The 15,227-nt window shown below is 45.1% G+C and overlaps 2 protein-coding genes across 4 annotated transcripts; both read left to right on the top strand.

Moving 5' to 3' along the window:
• Positions 1–3,266: 3,266 nt before the first annotated feature.
• Positions 3,267–7,283, top strand: LOC137804860 (actin, cytoplasmic 2-like). Its single transcript, XM_068604291.1, has 9 exons — positions 3,267–3,315; positions 4,837–4,961; positions 5,047–5,175; positions 5,268–5,378; positions 5,472–5,556; positions 5,650–5,811; positions 5,901–6,092; positions 6,332–6,513; positions 6,828–7,283. The coding sequence occupies exons 2-9, from the start codon at positions 4,839–4,841 to the stop codon at positions 6,969–6,971; spliced, it is 1,128 nt and encodes a 375-aa protein (XP_068460392.1). The 5' UTR covers positions 3,267–3,315; positions 4,837–4,838; the 3' UTR covers positions 6,972–7,283.
• A 2,877-nt stretch (positions 7,284–10,160) lies between these two features.
• Positions 10,161–13,909, top strand: LOC137804853 (actin, cytoplasmic 1-like). Of its 3 annotated transcripts, none has more exons than XM_068604280.1 (9): positions 10,161–10,211; positions 11,465–11,589; positions 11,676–11,804; positions 11,897–12,007; positions 12,101–12,185; positions 12,279–12,440; positions 12,530–12,721; positions 12,960–13,141; positions 13,456–13,909. In XM_068604280.1, the coding sequence occupies exons 2-9, from the start codon at positions 11,467–11,469 to the stop codon at positions 13,597–13,599; spliced, it is 1,128 nt and encodes a 375-aa protein (XP_068460381.1). In that variant the 5' UTR covers positions 10,161–10,211; positions 11,465–11,466; the 3' UTR covers positions 13,600–13,909. The 3 variants fall into 3 exon arrangements, with proteins under 3 accessions (XP_068460381.1, XP_068460380.1, XP_068460382.1); XM_068604279.1 differs by having other exon boundaries at positions 10,198–10,211; positions 11,429–11,589; XM_068604281.1 differs by lacking the exon at positions 10,161–10,211 and adding an exon at positions 10,325–10,339.
• Positions 13,910–15,227: the final 1,318 nt, after the last annotated feature.

Genomic DNA, 15,227 nt, shown 5'->3' with positions numbered 1-15,227 from the left:
CATCCAGTAGTTGTTCAGATGTTTCACACAAAGTCACAAATGTCAAAAGGAAAGTTTATTTGTGTCCTACCTTGTGCTTCACATAAGACAGTGAAGAATATAGACAAGAAAAGTCTTGGAATTGTATAAATGTTATTTCCAGGCCTGGAAAAGTCATTAAAAACATTAAAATCCCCAAAGTTGTGTAAAAGTCCTGTAAATGTGTTATATTCATGTGTTCATGACGTTCATTTAGTTATAAATAATGAATCTGCTTTTAAAAGAAAGAGGCTCAAAATATCATCTATATGAATGTTTATTCTTTTAATCAAACTATTGTCTCTCATTCATTTGAGTCATTTAAGGTTTACTGTATGCTTTGAATCCTCATTGTTAGTTTAAATACTACATTTTATCACTTTTTACTGTTTACACACACATTTCACAACATGTTTGCTCATGAACATTTGGTTTAAAGTCATGGAACTTTGGTTAAAAGTCATTGAAATTTTCTTAAAGATTATTGAAATTTGGTTTAAAGTCATTGAAAATGTGTTAAAAGTCATTGAAATTTGGTTAAAAGTCCTTGAAATGTTGTTAAAAGTCATTGACATTTGGTTTAAAGTCATTGAAAATTTGTTTAAAGTCATTGAAATTCGGTTAAAGTAATTGAAATTGGGTTAAAAGTCCTTGAAATGTGGATAAAGTCATTGAAGTTTGGTTAAAGTCATTGAATCCATGGGTCAGAATGTGTCTGAACCCTGAGTGTTTCTCAGCTGACGCTCTCTTTGAAGATGTAATATTATATTTCAGAGTGTTTATGAGTCTCCAGCAGCAGAGCTGGGACTTCCTGTCCTCTCTGCGCTCAGAGTCCTGCTCGGTTCCTCCACTAGAGGCCGCCAGAGAGCAGCTGCCGGCTCCACTGAGACGAGTCTCTGGTCTGGACTTAAAGTACACGGAAAGTATCCTCTGCAAAACAAACCAAATATACAAAAAGTACAATCACTCACATGCACATTTATATGTATTTCATTGTATTTTAGTATTTTAAAGGTGGAGCTCTTTGTCATTTATTTCTATAGCGCTGGGAGTTAAATCTGTAATGATACATAATCATTTATTATTTTTATTATATTGTATATTAACAATCTATATCAGTAAAATGATGTATATACTGTGAATATTAAACAGATAAAGGTTTATTCTACACAAACACGTGATGATGATTTTATTTCATCACATAAACACACACATGTACTTGTGGTACCCGTGGTACCCGTGCAGGAGAGTTACAGAGTACTTGTAGTACTTGTGGTACCTGTGATACCTGTGCAGGTGAGTTCTGTAGTACTTGGGGTACCTGTAGTACTTGTGGTACTTGTGATACCTGTGCAGGTGAGTTCTGTAGTACTTGGGGTACCTGTAGTACTTGTGGTACTTGTGATACCTGTGCAGGTGAGTTCTGTAGTACTTGGGGTACCTGTAGTACTTGTGGTTCTTGTGATACCTGTGCAGGTGAGTTCTGTAGTACTTGGGGTACCTGTGATACCTGTGCAGGTGAGTTCTGTAGTACTTGGGGTACCTGTAGTACTTGTGGTTCTTGTGATACCTGTGCAGGTGAGTTCTGTAGTACTTGGGGTACCTGTAGTACTTGGGGTACCTGTGATACCTGTGCAGGTGAGTTCTGTAGTACTTGGGGTACCTGTAGTACTTGTGGTTCTTGTGATACCTGTGCAGGTGAGTTCTGTAGTACTTGGGGTACCTGTGATACCTGTGCACGTGAGTTCTGTAGTACTTGGGGTACCTGTAGTACTTGTGGTTCTTGTGATACCTGTGCAGGTGAGTTCTGTAGTACTTGTGGTACCTGTGCAGGTGAGTTCAGGAGTTCCCTTTAGCCCCTCCCCCGCTGCAGCAGGTTACTCATCTGATGATCTTCAGCTGCAGTCGAGTCCTTACAAGGACACAAGAGAAGATGCTTTGGGCTGACCTGAGGGGGGCGGGGCCACACCTGGATGGCCCCGCCCCCCTACTACCTGCAGAGTAGTTCATGAGCCGGGCTGAAGCGCCGGGTCCAGTCACAAGTCACAAGTCCTAAAAAGGAGCATTCCTGCTTCACCTGAGAGAATGCAGAGCGGCAGGTCTGTGCAGGTTCAGGGTGTGGACACAATACCTGGAACACCTGAACACCTGGAACACCTGGACACCTGGAACACCTGGACACACAGATTCACTGAGAACTAGAAGCAACAGAGCATCATTAGTATTGTAATGTACAAGTACTTCATCAGAAATTACATCTCAGAGGTATATGTTGTACTTTCTACTGTACTACATATCAGAGGTAAATATTGTACTTTGTACTGTACTCAGAGGTACATGTTGTACTTTTTACATCTAAGAGGTACTGTATATGTTGTACTTCATACTGTACTACATCTCAGAAGTACATATTGTACTTTTTACATCTCAGATGTACATATTGTACTTTTTACTGTACTACATAGCAGAGGTAAATATTCTACTTTTTTACAGGTACATGTACTTTTTACGTCTAAGAGGTATTGCACATGTTGTACTTTATACTGTACTACATCTCAGAGTAAATGTACTTTTTCTCACAGGTACATAATGTACATTTTACTGTACTACACCTCAGAGGTACATATTGTATTTGTTACTACATCTCAGTATACATAGTACCTGAAGAGGTAGTACACAGAGTACCTGAAGAGGTAGTACACAGAGTACCTGAAGAGGTAGTACAGAGTACCTGATATTTATTAATTAAAGAGTTTTCTACAGAAATAAAAAACTTTTTCAAACTTCTTAGTTTAGTAACTTAAAGTTTATTTTTCCATGAGCACAAAATAACTGTTTACAGTTAATATTATAGTTAAGTATTACAATTAATATTGAAGTATTACACTGAGTATTACAGTTCATGTTGAGGTATTTTGTAAGTTTTCTCCCCCACAGACGCTGAACACGTGATCGCTCTTCCGGTCTGACGGGCCAATCACAGAGCTGCTGTGTTCTTGTCATCCCCCCCTCCCACCGACCCCCTCCCACCGACCCCCCCCCTCCCCCCATCGGCGCCTCCACCTCTCCCTCACCCAACCTGACGGACGCCTTCTGCAGCCAATCAGGTCGCGTGCTGAGACAACCTGAGGAGCCCTGCTCACCTGGACCAATCAGAGCGCGAGCTGAGAGAACGTTACCTTACATGGACAGCGCGAGGAGTCCTGCACGCGCATAAAGAGCCGCGGCCGCTCCTCCGGACACAGTGGGCCGGAACCAAACACCTTCACACCTTCACACCGACACGCACCTGCACAGGTAAGAGCCCGCGGCTGCTGCTGCTACACTCCATGTTCTACAGGTTCTATATGTCCTAGAGGTTCTAGACTAGAGGTTCTGTCAGAAATGTGTCCACGCTGAACTCCTCCAGTAGTTTAATTTCAGGACAAATGTTTCACTGAATCTCCTCAGGTGCGTGACAGACAGGTGAGGAAGCAGTGACCTTAAGGAAATATGTTCATGGAGTTTAATTAGTCCTGTGAATCTTTTAAAGCTCACAGATTCATGTTTATGTCTTTAAAAAAAAAAAAAAGGATTCAGAAATTGTCTTTTTTAATGCAATTTGAAAAATATTTGTAAGATTCTCTGAACAAGTAAAAGCTTGTTTTGCTTCTAACACACAGAATTAGAATGAACTTAAAGTAGACACAATAAGACACAACAGCAGTATTGCACAATCAGTGTATGAAGTGCACTTTGACCGACGCTGCCACGCCTTCAGTGTCACATACTGTAACTTTCTTCTCATGGGTCATCACTGCTCTTGAAGGGTTTTAACCCATCGGGTCAGAACCTTTAAATACTAACTAGTCTTTTTAAAGTCAAACGGAGCTTTAAATGCAGCAGCAGGTTGAGCTCAATGACACGACCAGTAAATGATAAGTCCTTTAGATGCTTCTGATAAACCAGACCAGCTGCCCTGAAGGCCCTCGTGGTGTGTGTGTGTCTGCGTGTGCGTGTGTGTGTGCGTGTGGTAACTGTCTGAGTGACGGCTGCAGGAAGCGGCCGCCCTCCCCTCAGGACATCCCTTCAAACACTTCCTAGTTTATCATCCCTGTAGTTCCACTCGTCTCATGAGGGTGAACAGGCTGCAGGTACAACATGAAGCCAGTAGAGGCGTGTTGTGTCTGAAAGAGTCGGCTTATGATCTTTCTGAAAGTCTTCAGATGTTCAGATTATCATTATTTCTCCTTGTGAATCATTAGTGATCATAATAATAGTGTGTTTGCCCTCGTGTGCGGTCCGTGTTGAGCATCCTGAGTGAATACATGCACTCGCTGAGGAACCCGTTTACTTTAAAACAACAACTATGTTCTTTAACAATTTTGATTGCGAAGATAAAAATGTATCTTGCGGCGTCGGCCATGTTTGCTGCTAACATAGCGGGTGATGTGGCGCTCCGACCGGCTCCTGGGTGGCGTCTGCTCGAGAGCGGGAACCCTTCAGGCGCCCTGAACCCGTTTATCTGGTCAGACCGCCGGCAGGAGGAGCTCGAGATGTGCAGGAAGTTTAGCTTCCAGTCCAGGAACACGCAAAGTGCTGTTGCATCACCCGGGTTCACATTCCTGATTTTGTGGCTTTTGAAAAAGTCTGTAGTGAGGAACTGATGACATCATCGCCTCAGTCGTTCTGACTTGTGTTCTGCACTCAGGACTTCACTAGTTTAAGTAGTTGAAAGTGAGGTTTTACTTTTTACTGAATAGTGTGTCTACATATGTTGTTGCGCAGTGTTTGTCGTTGCAGGAATCTAACCGCCGTGTTGCTCTAACTGTTCTTCAGACATGGATGACGAAATCGTTGCCCTGGTTGTGGACAATGGCTCCGGCATGTGCAAGGCCGGCTTCGCCGGTGACGACGCCCCCCGCGCCGTCTTCCCCTCCATCGTGGGTCGCCCCAGACATCAGGTACGTTGGCTAAAGGCCGTCCACCTCCCCCCCCCCCCAGGTGCATGCTGGGAGCGTGTGACCCTAAAGGTGTGTCTGTGTGCAGGGTGTGATGGTGGGAATGGGACAGAAGGACAGCTACGTGGGAGACGAAGCCCAGAGCAAGAGAGGCATCCTGACCCTGAAGTACCCCATCGAGCACGGCATCGTCACCAACTGGGACGACATGGAGAAGGTAGAGGCGTCCGCCTGCTGCGCACCTGAGCTTCACGCTGCCGTTTTGACCGTTCTGCAACAACCTTAACCCGTCTGTCCCGTCCTCTGCAGATCTGGCATCACACCTTCTACAACGAGCTCCGCGTTGCACCTGAGGAGCACCCGGTCCTGCTGACCGAAGCACCACTCAACCCCAAGGCCAACCGGGAGAAGATGACGCAGGTGGGTCGATGCTTGGATCCCATCAAGACCAGTCTGGGGAACGAGCTACTTTGTTTGGTCTTAAGTGACACCTGCTGATTCTCTTGGTTGCAGATCATGTTCGAGACCTTCAACTGTCCTGCCATGTACGTGGCCATCCAGGCCGTGCTGTCGCTGTACGCCTCCGGTCGTACCACAGGTAAGCTCAGGACTGATGACGGCCTTCCTGCTAAACAAATGATGTCACAAGTACCTGAGATGTTGGTTTTCTTTCCGTCTTCCCCTCTAACAGGTATTGTGATGGACTCTGGTGACGGCGTCAGCCACACTGTGCCGATCTACGAGGGTTACGCTCTTCCTCACGCCATCCTCCGTCTGGATCTGGCTGGCAGAGATCTGACCGACTACCTGATGAAGATCCTCACGGAGAGAGGCTACAGCTTCACCACCACTGGTACGAGCTCCTGGACTGAAACTAACCGTTGGACAAAGTCTTTACGCTGTCTTCTGTAACTGAAATGTGTTTCCACCCTTGAACACCAGCCGAGCGTGAGATCGTGCGAGACATCAAGGAGAAGCTGTGCTACGTGGCTCTGGACTTCGAGCAGGAGATGCAGACGGCGGCCTCGTCTTCCTCGCTGGAGAAGAGCTACGAGCTTCCCGACGGACAGGTCATCACCATCGGCAACGAGAGGTTCCGCTGCCCCGAGGCGCTGTTCCAGCCGTCCTTCCTTGGTGGGTCCCGACTCCTGACTCCGACCATATCGTTGGAGAACTCTCACAAAAAAGCATGTTTTTGAAACTGCACGATATGAGAAGGCAGTCCGGTCTTGGCTCGTCTCTTTGTTGCTTCTTTGACTTTATGGGCAATGCAGTCTAGCTTTCAATTTGCTAATTCTGCAAAGCATCAAGATTGTTGAAGCTTGTCTGAGGTCACAGACGGGTATATTTTGACGGTGGTTCTTTGTGTTCAGGAATGGAGTCGTGTGGCGTCCATGAAACAACCTTCAACAGCATCATGAAGTGTGACGTGGACATCCGTAAGGACCTGTACGCCAACACCGTGCTGTCAGGCGGCACCACCATGTACCCCGGCATCGCCGACCGCATGCAGAAGGAGATCACCGCCCTGGCCCCGCCCACCATGAAAATCAAGGTATAGTAGCTTAAAAAAAGTTGCTGGACATTTTAATTGTATTTTCAGGAAAAGTCCTGTCGCTAAAACTTGTTTGAGTACACTTCAGTCCAACTTGAAGGTATGACGCCTCTACTGACTTGGTCTTTAAAGGTTCTACTGCCCCTAGTGGACTTGTCATCGGTTTCCTAGAGACTCTAGAACAGATGTCAAGGTTCAGTTTAAACTAATCAAAACTCTCCCATGAGCTACTTTTTACTAGAAGTCCCAGCAGCGTGCCCTGAGCTGGTTGTGAGTCGGTGTTCAGGTTAACATGTCTCTCCTTCCTCCTCCAGATCATCGCTCCCCCAGAGAGGAAGTACTCCGTCTGGATCGGCGGCTCCATCCTGGCCTCCCTCTCCACCTTCCAGCAGATGTGGATCAGCAAGCAGGAGTACGACGAATCCGGCCCGGCCATCGTCCACCGCAAGTGCTTCTAGACGGCTCCACGGCGTCCATCCGGACCCCCCACACCCTCTCCCCCTGCACCCCGTCCATCTTGTGTGAACGGACTAAAAGACTCGAGACGCCACGCAGACGACTCGAGCGTCTTTACTCACGAGTGTCTTCACGCCGCTGAACCTCTTGTGAACATGTTGGTCTGAGTCACAGCTTTCACGCCTTCTGGAGACTCTGCATCATCACTGAACATCTTTCTACCTCTGACCTCTAACCGTTGAACGCAATAAGTTGTAAATCATTGATTTTGTCGGTGACTAACAGTATCCATATCCCACAGGATTGTTCACTGATCAGCAAAATGCATTAAAACATTTTATGTTTATAACGTCTCTAACGTCGTCTCTTGCTGTGGAGTACACAAAATTGTACTTCCTGTCTTTTTAGTCTTTATTCCTGTACATCAAAGAGCGTGAACATGGTTTACACGTAAGGGGCGTTGGTACTGAAGCTTCTCAGGTGACGTCAACACAAGTGTTGGTGGATACTCCCACCTGGTGGCCATTTTTAACTTTAGCCAAGTACTGTACAAACGGGATTTCTTCACAAAATGTTAGACTTGGATATTTTTTTTGCAAATATTCCTTTTATTCTTCCCCAGTTTATGCAGTAAGGGCAAATTAAACTGTTCGCTTCCCGCCGCTCTGACATTCCCGCTCCTTTTTTAGCATCAGATGGCTAAATCTTCTGGCCCAAGAAATGATCAACTTCAGCAACAAATGATTTGAAGGATAAAATACATTTTATTTATAAAGCACTTTTTCTAATACTCTATAAATGTTTAAAATCAAAGAGCAATAAACTACAAAAAACATAACATTAAAAGCATGACTGTGGGTTTTGATTTGAACATAAAGGTCAGTGCAGTAGCCGGTGAGTTTGTAATGGAGTTTATTTAGGATGACGTGGATCAGAGTGAGCAGCAGATGAGGGACACAAAGTGCTTCATATAAAACAAAGCAGAGAAAACAGGATTTAAAAACAAAAAGCAAAATATGTTATAGAAAATGCAGTGCAGTCACAGAAATAACTGACTTTTCAATTAAAGGCAACAGTAAACTTATCGACCCCGATAGCACATTTGTAGGCAGCTGCACCGTACGAACGCTATTTCCTGGATCTCCCCGAGTCGTTCAGCTCTTTCACGGCCTTCAGCAGTGAGGTCTAGTGTTGTCTTCTGGTTTGTCTTCATTAGTCATTCCAAGAAGTCACATGACCTCGGGCACGCCCTGCTTCACATGCATTCTTTTCTCACCCTTCAGCCTTTTGACACCTTATTTGGTCATGTTTCCTCATCGGCCGTTTGACACGCAGAACTTCTGACGTTCCCCATTCATAAAACAGCGTTCACAGCAAATGTCTGACACTCAATCGGTCAAAGAAAACTCATTAGAAACAGCTAACGCGTGAGGATTGTATCAGTTCTTTCTCTCCTCTTGTCCCAGCCGGTTTAGGTCGCTTCTATGAAGCCAGACTGGGTCTAAACGCTTTAATACTAACCTTAACATACTCTTTATTTATTGGTTTGTTTTATTTTCACGTTTTCTATTTTTAAACAAGGTCTTACACTATTTGAATGTTTATTGGTCACCAAGCCAAAGTGCTTGGCAACAAACTAAAGTGTATTATCATTTTTAATGACTGAATACTTTCAGGTAACACGCGACAAGCTATCGATATACTGATGATACCTTCAGGAGTGAAGTTTTCCTGTAAAGAGTAATTACAACAATCTGAAGCAGTGAATGTTTTATGCAGCTTCTCTCTCAAGGCGCTTGGTTTGTCCGCTCCGGGCTCCTGTAGAAACATGGCCGACTCTGTGAAGACGTTTCACTTACAAAACGTTTATTTGAAGCTCAAGAAATGACAATTTATTAATTTTAGGCGATTACACAGCAATGAAAATGTGTTGTATGTGTACAGATTGTAAAGCCCTCCGAGGCATATTATATACATGTATAGCATTTGTGGCAGCAGCATTAGCAGCATTAGTAGTAGAAGCAGCATTAGTAGCAGCAGCATTAGCAGTAGCATTAGCAGCAGCATTAGTAGTAGCAGCATTACTAGCTCCAGCATTAGTAGTAGCAGCAGCATTAGTAGCTACAGCATTAGAAGCTACAGCATTAGTAGCAGCAGCATTAGCAGCAGCAGTAGCATTAGTAGTAGCAGCAGCATTAGTAGCTCCAGCATTAGTAGCAGCAGCATTAGTAGCTACAGCATTAGTAGCTACAGCATTAGCAGCAGCAGTAGCATTAGTAGCAACAGCATTAGCAGCAGTAGCATTAGCAGCATCAGCTCAGCATTAGTAGCTACAGCATTAGTAGCTACAGCATTAGCAGCAGCAGTAGCATTAGTAGCAACAGCATTAGCAGCAGTAGCATTAGCAGCATCAGCTCAGCATTAGTAGCATCAGCACCAGCATTAGCAGCAGTAGCATTAGTAGCAGCAGCAGCATTAGTAGCTCCAGTATTAGTAGTAGCAGCAGCATTAGTAGCTGCAGCATTAGTAGCAGCAGCATTAGCAGAAGCAGCATTAGCAGAAGCAGTAGTAGCAGCAGCATTAGTAGCATGGCAGAATTAGCAGCAGCAGCATTAGCAGCAGTAGCATTAGTAGCAGCAGCATTAGCAGCAGTAGCATTAGTAGCAGCAGTAGCATGGCAGCATTAGCAGAAGCAGCATTAGCAGCAGTAGCATGGCAGCATTAGCATTAGTAGCAGCAGCATTAGCATTAGTAGTAGCAGCCGTTGCAGCAGCAGCAGCATTAGTAGCAGCAGCAGCATTAGCAGCAGTAGCATCAGCAGCATTAGCAGCAGTAGCATTAGTAGCAGCAGTAGCATGGCAGCATTAGCAGAATCAGCATTAGCAGCAGTAGCATGGCAGCATTAGCATTAGTAGCAGCAGCAGCATTAGCAGCATTAGCATTAGTAGTAGCAGCCATAGCAGCAGCAGCAGTAGCATTAGTAGCAGCAGCAGCATTAGCAGCAGTAGCGTTAGTAGCAGCAGCAGTAGCATTAACTCTTGACTCTTCCACAAGGCAAAGCAGAAGTCCTCGACACATCCTTAAAGGTCTCGCGCGTCCTGCTCACCTGGACCAATGAGAGCGCCCGCTGGGAGAACGTTACCTTTTAAGGACAACCTGGCGCGGGGCGGGGCTTGTCCTCATGAGCTTCATAACCAGCCGCAGTCCTCGCACAGACTCACACCCGAGACTCACCTGCACAGGTAAGACGCAGCGCCGTTGCTGCGTGCCTTTACGCGCTTTTACCCGACATGCCTCCGCGCTAAACTGCTCCTGTAGACTTGTGTTCATGTCGCTGCTCCCAGAGACTCTGCAGGTGTGTGTCCGACAGGTGATCACTGCCTTCCCTTCGTCAACGCGTGTTGCTCATCTTTTTTACAAGTAGATTCATGTCGCGAGCTGAATTTGTTCTGGAAAACTTTTTAAAACAGCAGATTAGCGTTCATCTCTTTACGGTGAAGTTGCACGTTGATGAAGTAAATCCACAGGTCACGTGACGTTGAAGTTGTTTTTAAACTGATATTTAACTTTCTGACGAGCTGCAAAAGTTTTCGACTGTCAAGTATTCCGAGTAGAGCAGCCTGTCAGCGATAAGATCTCTGCGCGTATGAGGAAGCAGATATGAGACTTAAACTCTAACTTTAGCACTCTTTGCACTTTGAGCCTTTAATATTTCTGTAGTGAAAACTGGAGGAAGCAGCCGCTCAAAAAATGTGCAAGGAACTGAAGTCACTTTGTGGTTTAACTGCTTTTAGCTGAAAAGAGGAAACGTCAAAATTTGAGTTGCGCAACGTTCTGGTGGCTTCCTGGAGGAGGGAGGTGACTTTTAAAAAGGGTGCAGTTTGATATAAAGGCGTCAACCGTGACATGCAGAGCGGAGTGGGGCTCGTTAAAGGGGCGGGGCTTGTGTTCTGTCTCAACTTGTTTGAGAATGTCCTGACAGGATGGGACGAGAAAATAAAAAGTTCATCCGGTTGGACGACTTGCCTCGCCCTGCCAGCAGGATGCTCCTCTGGTTCAGCTTAGCCAGAGGAATGAATCCACGGTTAAGTCATCCTATTGGCATGATTACTCGGTTGAGTCAACATTGCAGAACTGAAAACAAGAAGGTCGAAAAATGTTTAAAGCACTTTTTTTTTTTTAAAGTCAAATGGGAAGTTTGTGTATTTTGCAATGACTAAAGAACATAATCTTCAGAAGAGCCTATAAGAGCAGAACTTGTAGACTGGACCACGCCGAGCTGTTTCCAAAAGTCTTCTCATGGAAACAAAGTCTTAGTTACTTTGAGTCATTTTACTAGTTTTTAAAACGTTTTTGTGAGAATCGATAAGGAACAGGCTTTCATTTGGTTTACAGGTTTATGGATAACAAGACGACAGAAACGATACTAAAGTCAATAAGTGCACCGTGTTTGTTGCAGGAATCTAACCGCCGTGTTGCTCAAACTGTTCTTCAGACATGGATGACGACGTCGCTGCCCTGGTTGTGGACAATGGCTCCGGCATGTGCAAGGCCGGCTTCGCCGGTGACGACGCCCCCCGCGCCGTCTTCCCCTCCATCGTGGGTCGCCCCAGACATCAGGTACGTTGGCTAAAGGCCGTCCACCCCCCCCCCCCCCCCAGGTGCATGCTGGGAGCGTGTGACCCTAAAGGTGTGTCTGTGTGCAGGGTGTGATGGTGGGAATGGGACAGAAGGACAGCTACGTGGGAGACGAAGCCCAGAGCAAGAGAGGCATCCTGACCCTGAAGTACCCCATCGAGCACGGCATCGTCACCAACTGGGACGACATGGAGAAGGTAGAGGCGTCCGCCTGCTGCGCACCTGAGCTTCACGCTGCCGTTTTGACCGTTCTGCAACAACCTTAACCCGTCTGTCCCGTCCTCTGCAGATCTGGCATCACACCTTCTACAACGAGCTCCGCGTTGCACCTGAGGAGCACCCGGTCCTGCTGACCGAAGCACCACTCAACCCCAAGGCCAACCGGGAGAAGATGACGCAGGTGGGTCGATGCTTGGATCCCATCAAGACCAGTCTGGGGAACGAGCTACTTTGTTTGGTCTTAAGTGACACCTGCTGATTCTCTTGGTTGCAGATCATGTTCGAGACCTTCAACTGTCCTGCCATGTACGTGGCCATCCAGGCCGTGCTGTCGCTGTACGCCTCCGGTCGTACCACAGGTAAGCTCAGGACTGATGACGGCCTTCCTGCTAAACAAATGATGTCACAAGTACCTGAGATGTTGGTTTTCTTGCCGTCTTCCCCTCTAACAGGTATTGTGATGGACTCTGGTGACGGCGTCAGCCACACTGTGCCGATCTACGAGGGTTACGCTCTTCCTCACGCCATCCTCCGTCTGGATCTGGCTGGCAGAGATCTGACCGACTACCTGATGAAGATCCTCACGGAGAGAGGCTACAGCTTCACCACCACTGGTACGAGCTCCTGGACTGAAACTAACCGTTGGACAAAGTCTTTACGCTGTCTTCTGTAACTGAAATGTGTTTCCACCCTTGAACACCAGCCGAGCGTGAGATCGTGCGAGACATCAAGGAGAAGCTGTGCTACGTGGCTCTGGACTTCGAGCAGGAGATGCAGACGGCGGCCTCGTCTTCCTCGCTGGAGAAGAGCTACGAGCTTCCCGACGGACAGGTCATCACCATCGGCAACGAGAGGTTCCGCTGCCCCGAGGCGCTGTTCCAGCCGTCCTTCCTTGGTGGGTCCCGACTCCTGACTCCGACCATATCGTTGGAGAACTCTCACAAAAAAGCATGTTTTTGAAACTGCACGATATGAGAAGGCAGTCCGGTCTTGGCTCGTCTCTTTGTTGCTTCTTTGACTTTATGGGCAATGCAGTCTAGCTTTCAATTTGCTAATTCTGCAAAGCATCAAGATTTTTGAGCTTGTCTGAGGTCACAGACGGGTATATTTTGACGGTGGTTCTTTGTGTTCAGGAATGGAGTCGTGTGGCGTCCATGAAACAACCTTCAACAGCATCATGAAGTGTGACGTGGACATCCGTAAGGACCTGTACGCCAACACCGTGCTGTCAGGCGGCACCACCATGTACCCCGGCATCGCCGACCGCATGCAGAAGGAGATCACCGCCCTGGCCCCGCCCACCATGAAAATCAAGGTATAGTAGCTTAAAAAAAGTTGCTGGACATTTTAATTGTATTTTCAGGAAAAGTCCTGTCGCTAAAACTTGTTTGAGTACACTTCAGTCCAACTTGAAGGTATGACGCCTCTACTGACTTGGTCTTTAAAGGTTCTACTGCCCCTAGTGGACTTGTCATCGGTTTCCTAGAGACTCTAGAACAGATGTCAAGGTTCAGTTTAAACTAATCAAAACTCTCCCATGAGCTACTTTTTACTGGAAGTCCCAGCAGCGTACCCTGAGCTGGTTGTGAGTCGGTGTTCAGGTTAACATGTCTCTCCTTCCTCCTCCAGATCATTGCTCCCCCAGAGAGGAAGTACTCCGTCTGGATCGGCGGCTCCATCCTGGCCTCCCTCTCCACCTTCCAGCAGATGTGGATCAGCAAGCAGGAGTACGACGAATCCGGCCCGGCCATCGTCCACCGCAAGTGCTTCTAGACGGCTCCACAACGTTTTCACAACTCGACCGGTCCCCCGCTAATGTTGATCATGTTTTAAACGGAAAAAGTTACAGGATGCCACACACAAGATTAACGGAGGGCCCGGTCTCGCTGAACCTGTTGCGCAACTCGCAGCGTCCTCTCCTGGTGATAACTACTGATGGTCAAAAGTAAAACTGACAGTATTGTCACTGCACATCTTGTTTTCTACCTAACAATTGAATACAATCCATTGCACATCACTGACTCTGTATCAATATTCCACATGAGTGTTCACTGATCAATAAAACGCCAACGTTTGATGTTTACAGTGTCTCTAATGTATTACTGATTTTTATACATCAAAGCTCATCATGAGCTTCACTGAGTCTCTCTGCCTTTACACGTTCAAAACTTCTCTCTCGCTGCTGTTCATACTCCTATTGCCGACTAACTGCTCACTCAGTACTTCATGACGGTCATTCTGACTTTTTCCATAAATGTATATAAATATTTGAGAATATGCAGGATTAAAAAAACATTCTAAAACCAGGATTCGTGCGGTCATGAAAAACCTGGAGAAGTCTTGGAATTTAAAATGTTTCAAGGCCTTGGAAAAAAAAAAAATCCCCAAGTGTAGTAAAAGTCCTGTAAATGCTATATTTTAAAAGACACTCACACTATAAGCAGGCATACATGCAGTTAGCTCACTAGTGCAGTATGCTAACGTTAGCTCACTAGTGCAGGACAGCGTCTCCCTACTCAGTCACATTACACAGTGACTTTACTTGAGCAGACTGTATTTAATATGCAGTTACAAAATGCTGTCAAAAAGGAAACGTAGGCATAATAATGAGCTTCCTTACCTCGCTGTTGAAGTGGACTCTGGTCAGAAATGTTGTCACGTTTGCTCCAATATTGTGTCAAAGAGGCAAGTATGCAAGAAATGATCAAAATTATTGTGTTGTGAGTCACAGCAACATGTGTTACTGTAAGATTTAACCGGGAATGAATTTTGACCATGATGCTTTGCAGATCAACAGAAACATGCTGTATAGGAGTTCAACCAAAGAATATTGCCGAAATACATACATATATAATGTTATTGAGGTTAAACTACGTCACGTTGAAGTTCAAATTTTGGTTTATCGTAAAAGCTAAATTGTTTGAATTCTTAATTTCAGGATGGTTTCAGATAAGTTTTATGTAATATTATTTATGGTTAGAACATGATTTAATTGGGTTTAAAAGTAAATTCATATATACATATATATATATATATATATGTTCACATATATATATATATATGTATACATATATGTATATATATGTATACATATATATATATATGTATATGTATATACATGTATATGTATATATATATATGTATATACATGTATATGTATATCTATGTATATACATATATATATATGTATATACATGTATATGTATATGTATATACATGTATATGTATATATATACATACATATATGTATATATGTATTTATATGTATGTATATATCACATGTTTGTGTAGGATACACCTTTATTTATTCCATGATTATCTATTATTAACCTGAGGATTGTTCCGTGATGAAGACTCAATAAAGTTATGACAGGTTATCCTGAATGATGACCCACATTTCA

Source organism: Clinocottus analis, unplaced genomic scaffold (assembly GCF_023055335.1).
Source record: "Clinocottus analis isolate CAN_PGR_092001 unplaced genomic scaffold, fCliAna1.0.p SCAF_67, whole genome shotgun sequence".
NCBI classification, from domain to species: Eukaryota; Metazoa; Chordata; class Actinopteri; order Perciformes; family Cottidae; genus Clinocottus; species Clinocottus analis.
Note: the sequence above shows the minus strand (reverse complement) of the source record. Positions and strands in the feature narration are given on the sequence as shown.

Coding starts and splice junctions, on each gene's coding strand:
- LOC137804860 (XM_068604291.1), top strand. CDS start 4,839: ATGGATGACGAAATCGTTGCCCTGGTTGTGGACAATGGCTCCGGCATG. Junction 5,176..5,267: donor ACTGGGACGACATGGAGAAG/GTAGAGGCGTCC, acceptor CGTCCTCTGCAG/ATCTGGCATCACACCTTCTA. Junction 6,514..6,827: donor CGCCCACCATGAAAATCAAG/GTATAGTAGCTT, acceptor TTCCTCCTCCAG/ATCATCGCTCCCCCAGAGAG.
- LOC137804853 (XM_068604280.1), top strand. CDS start 11,467: ATGGATGACGACGTCGCTGCCCTGGTTGTGGACAATGGCTCCGGCATG. Junction 11,590..11,675: donor TGGGTCGCCCCAGACATCAG/GTACGTTGGCTA, acceptor GTCTGTGTGCAG/GGTGTGATGGTGGGAATGGG. Junction 12,186..12,278: donor CGCCTCCGGTCGTACCACAG/GTAAGCTCAGGA, acceptor CCCCTCTAACAG/GTATTGTGATGGACTCTGGT.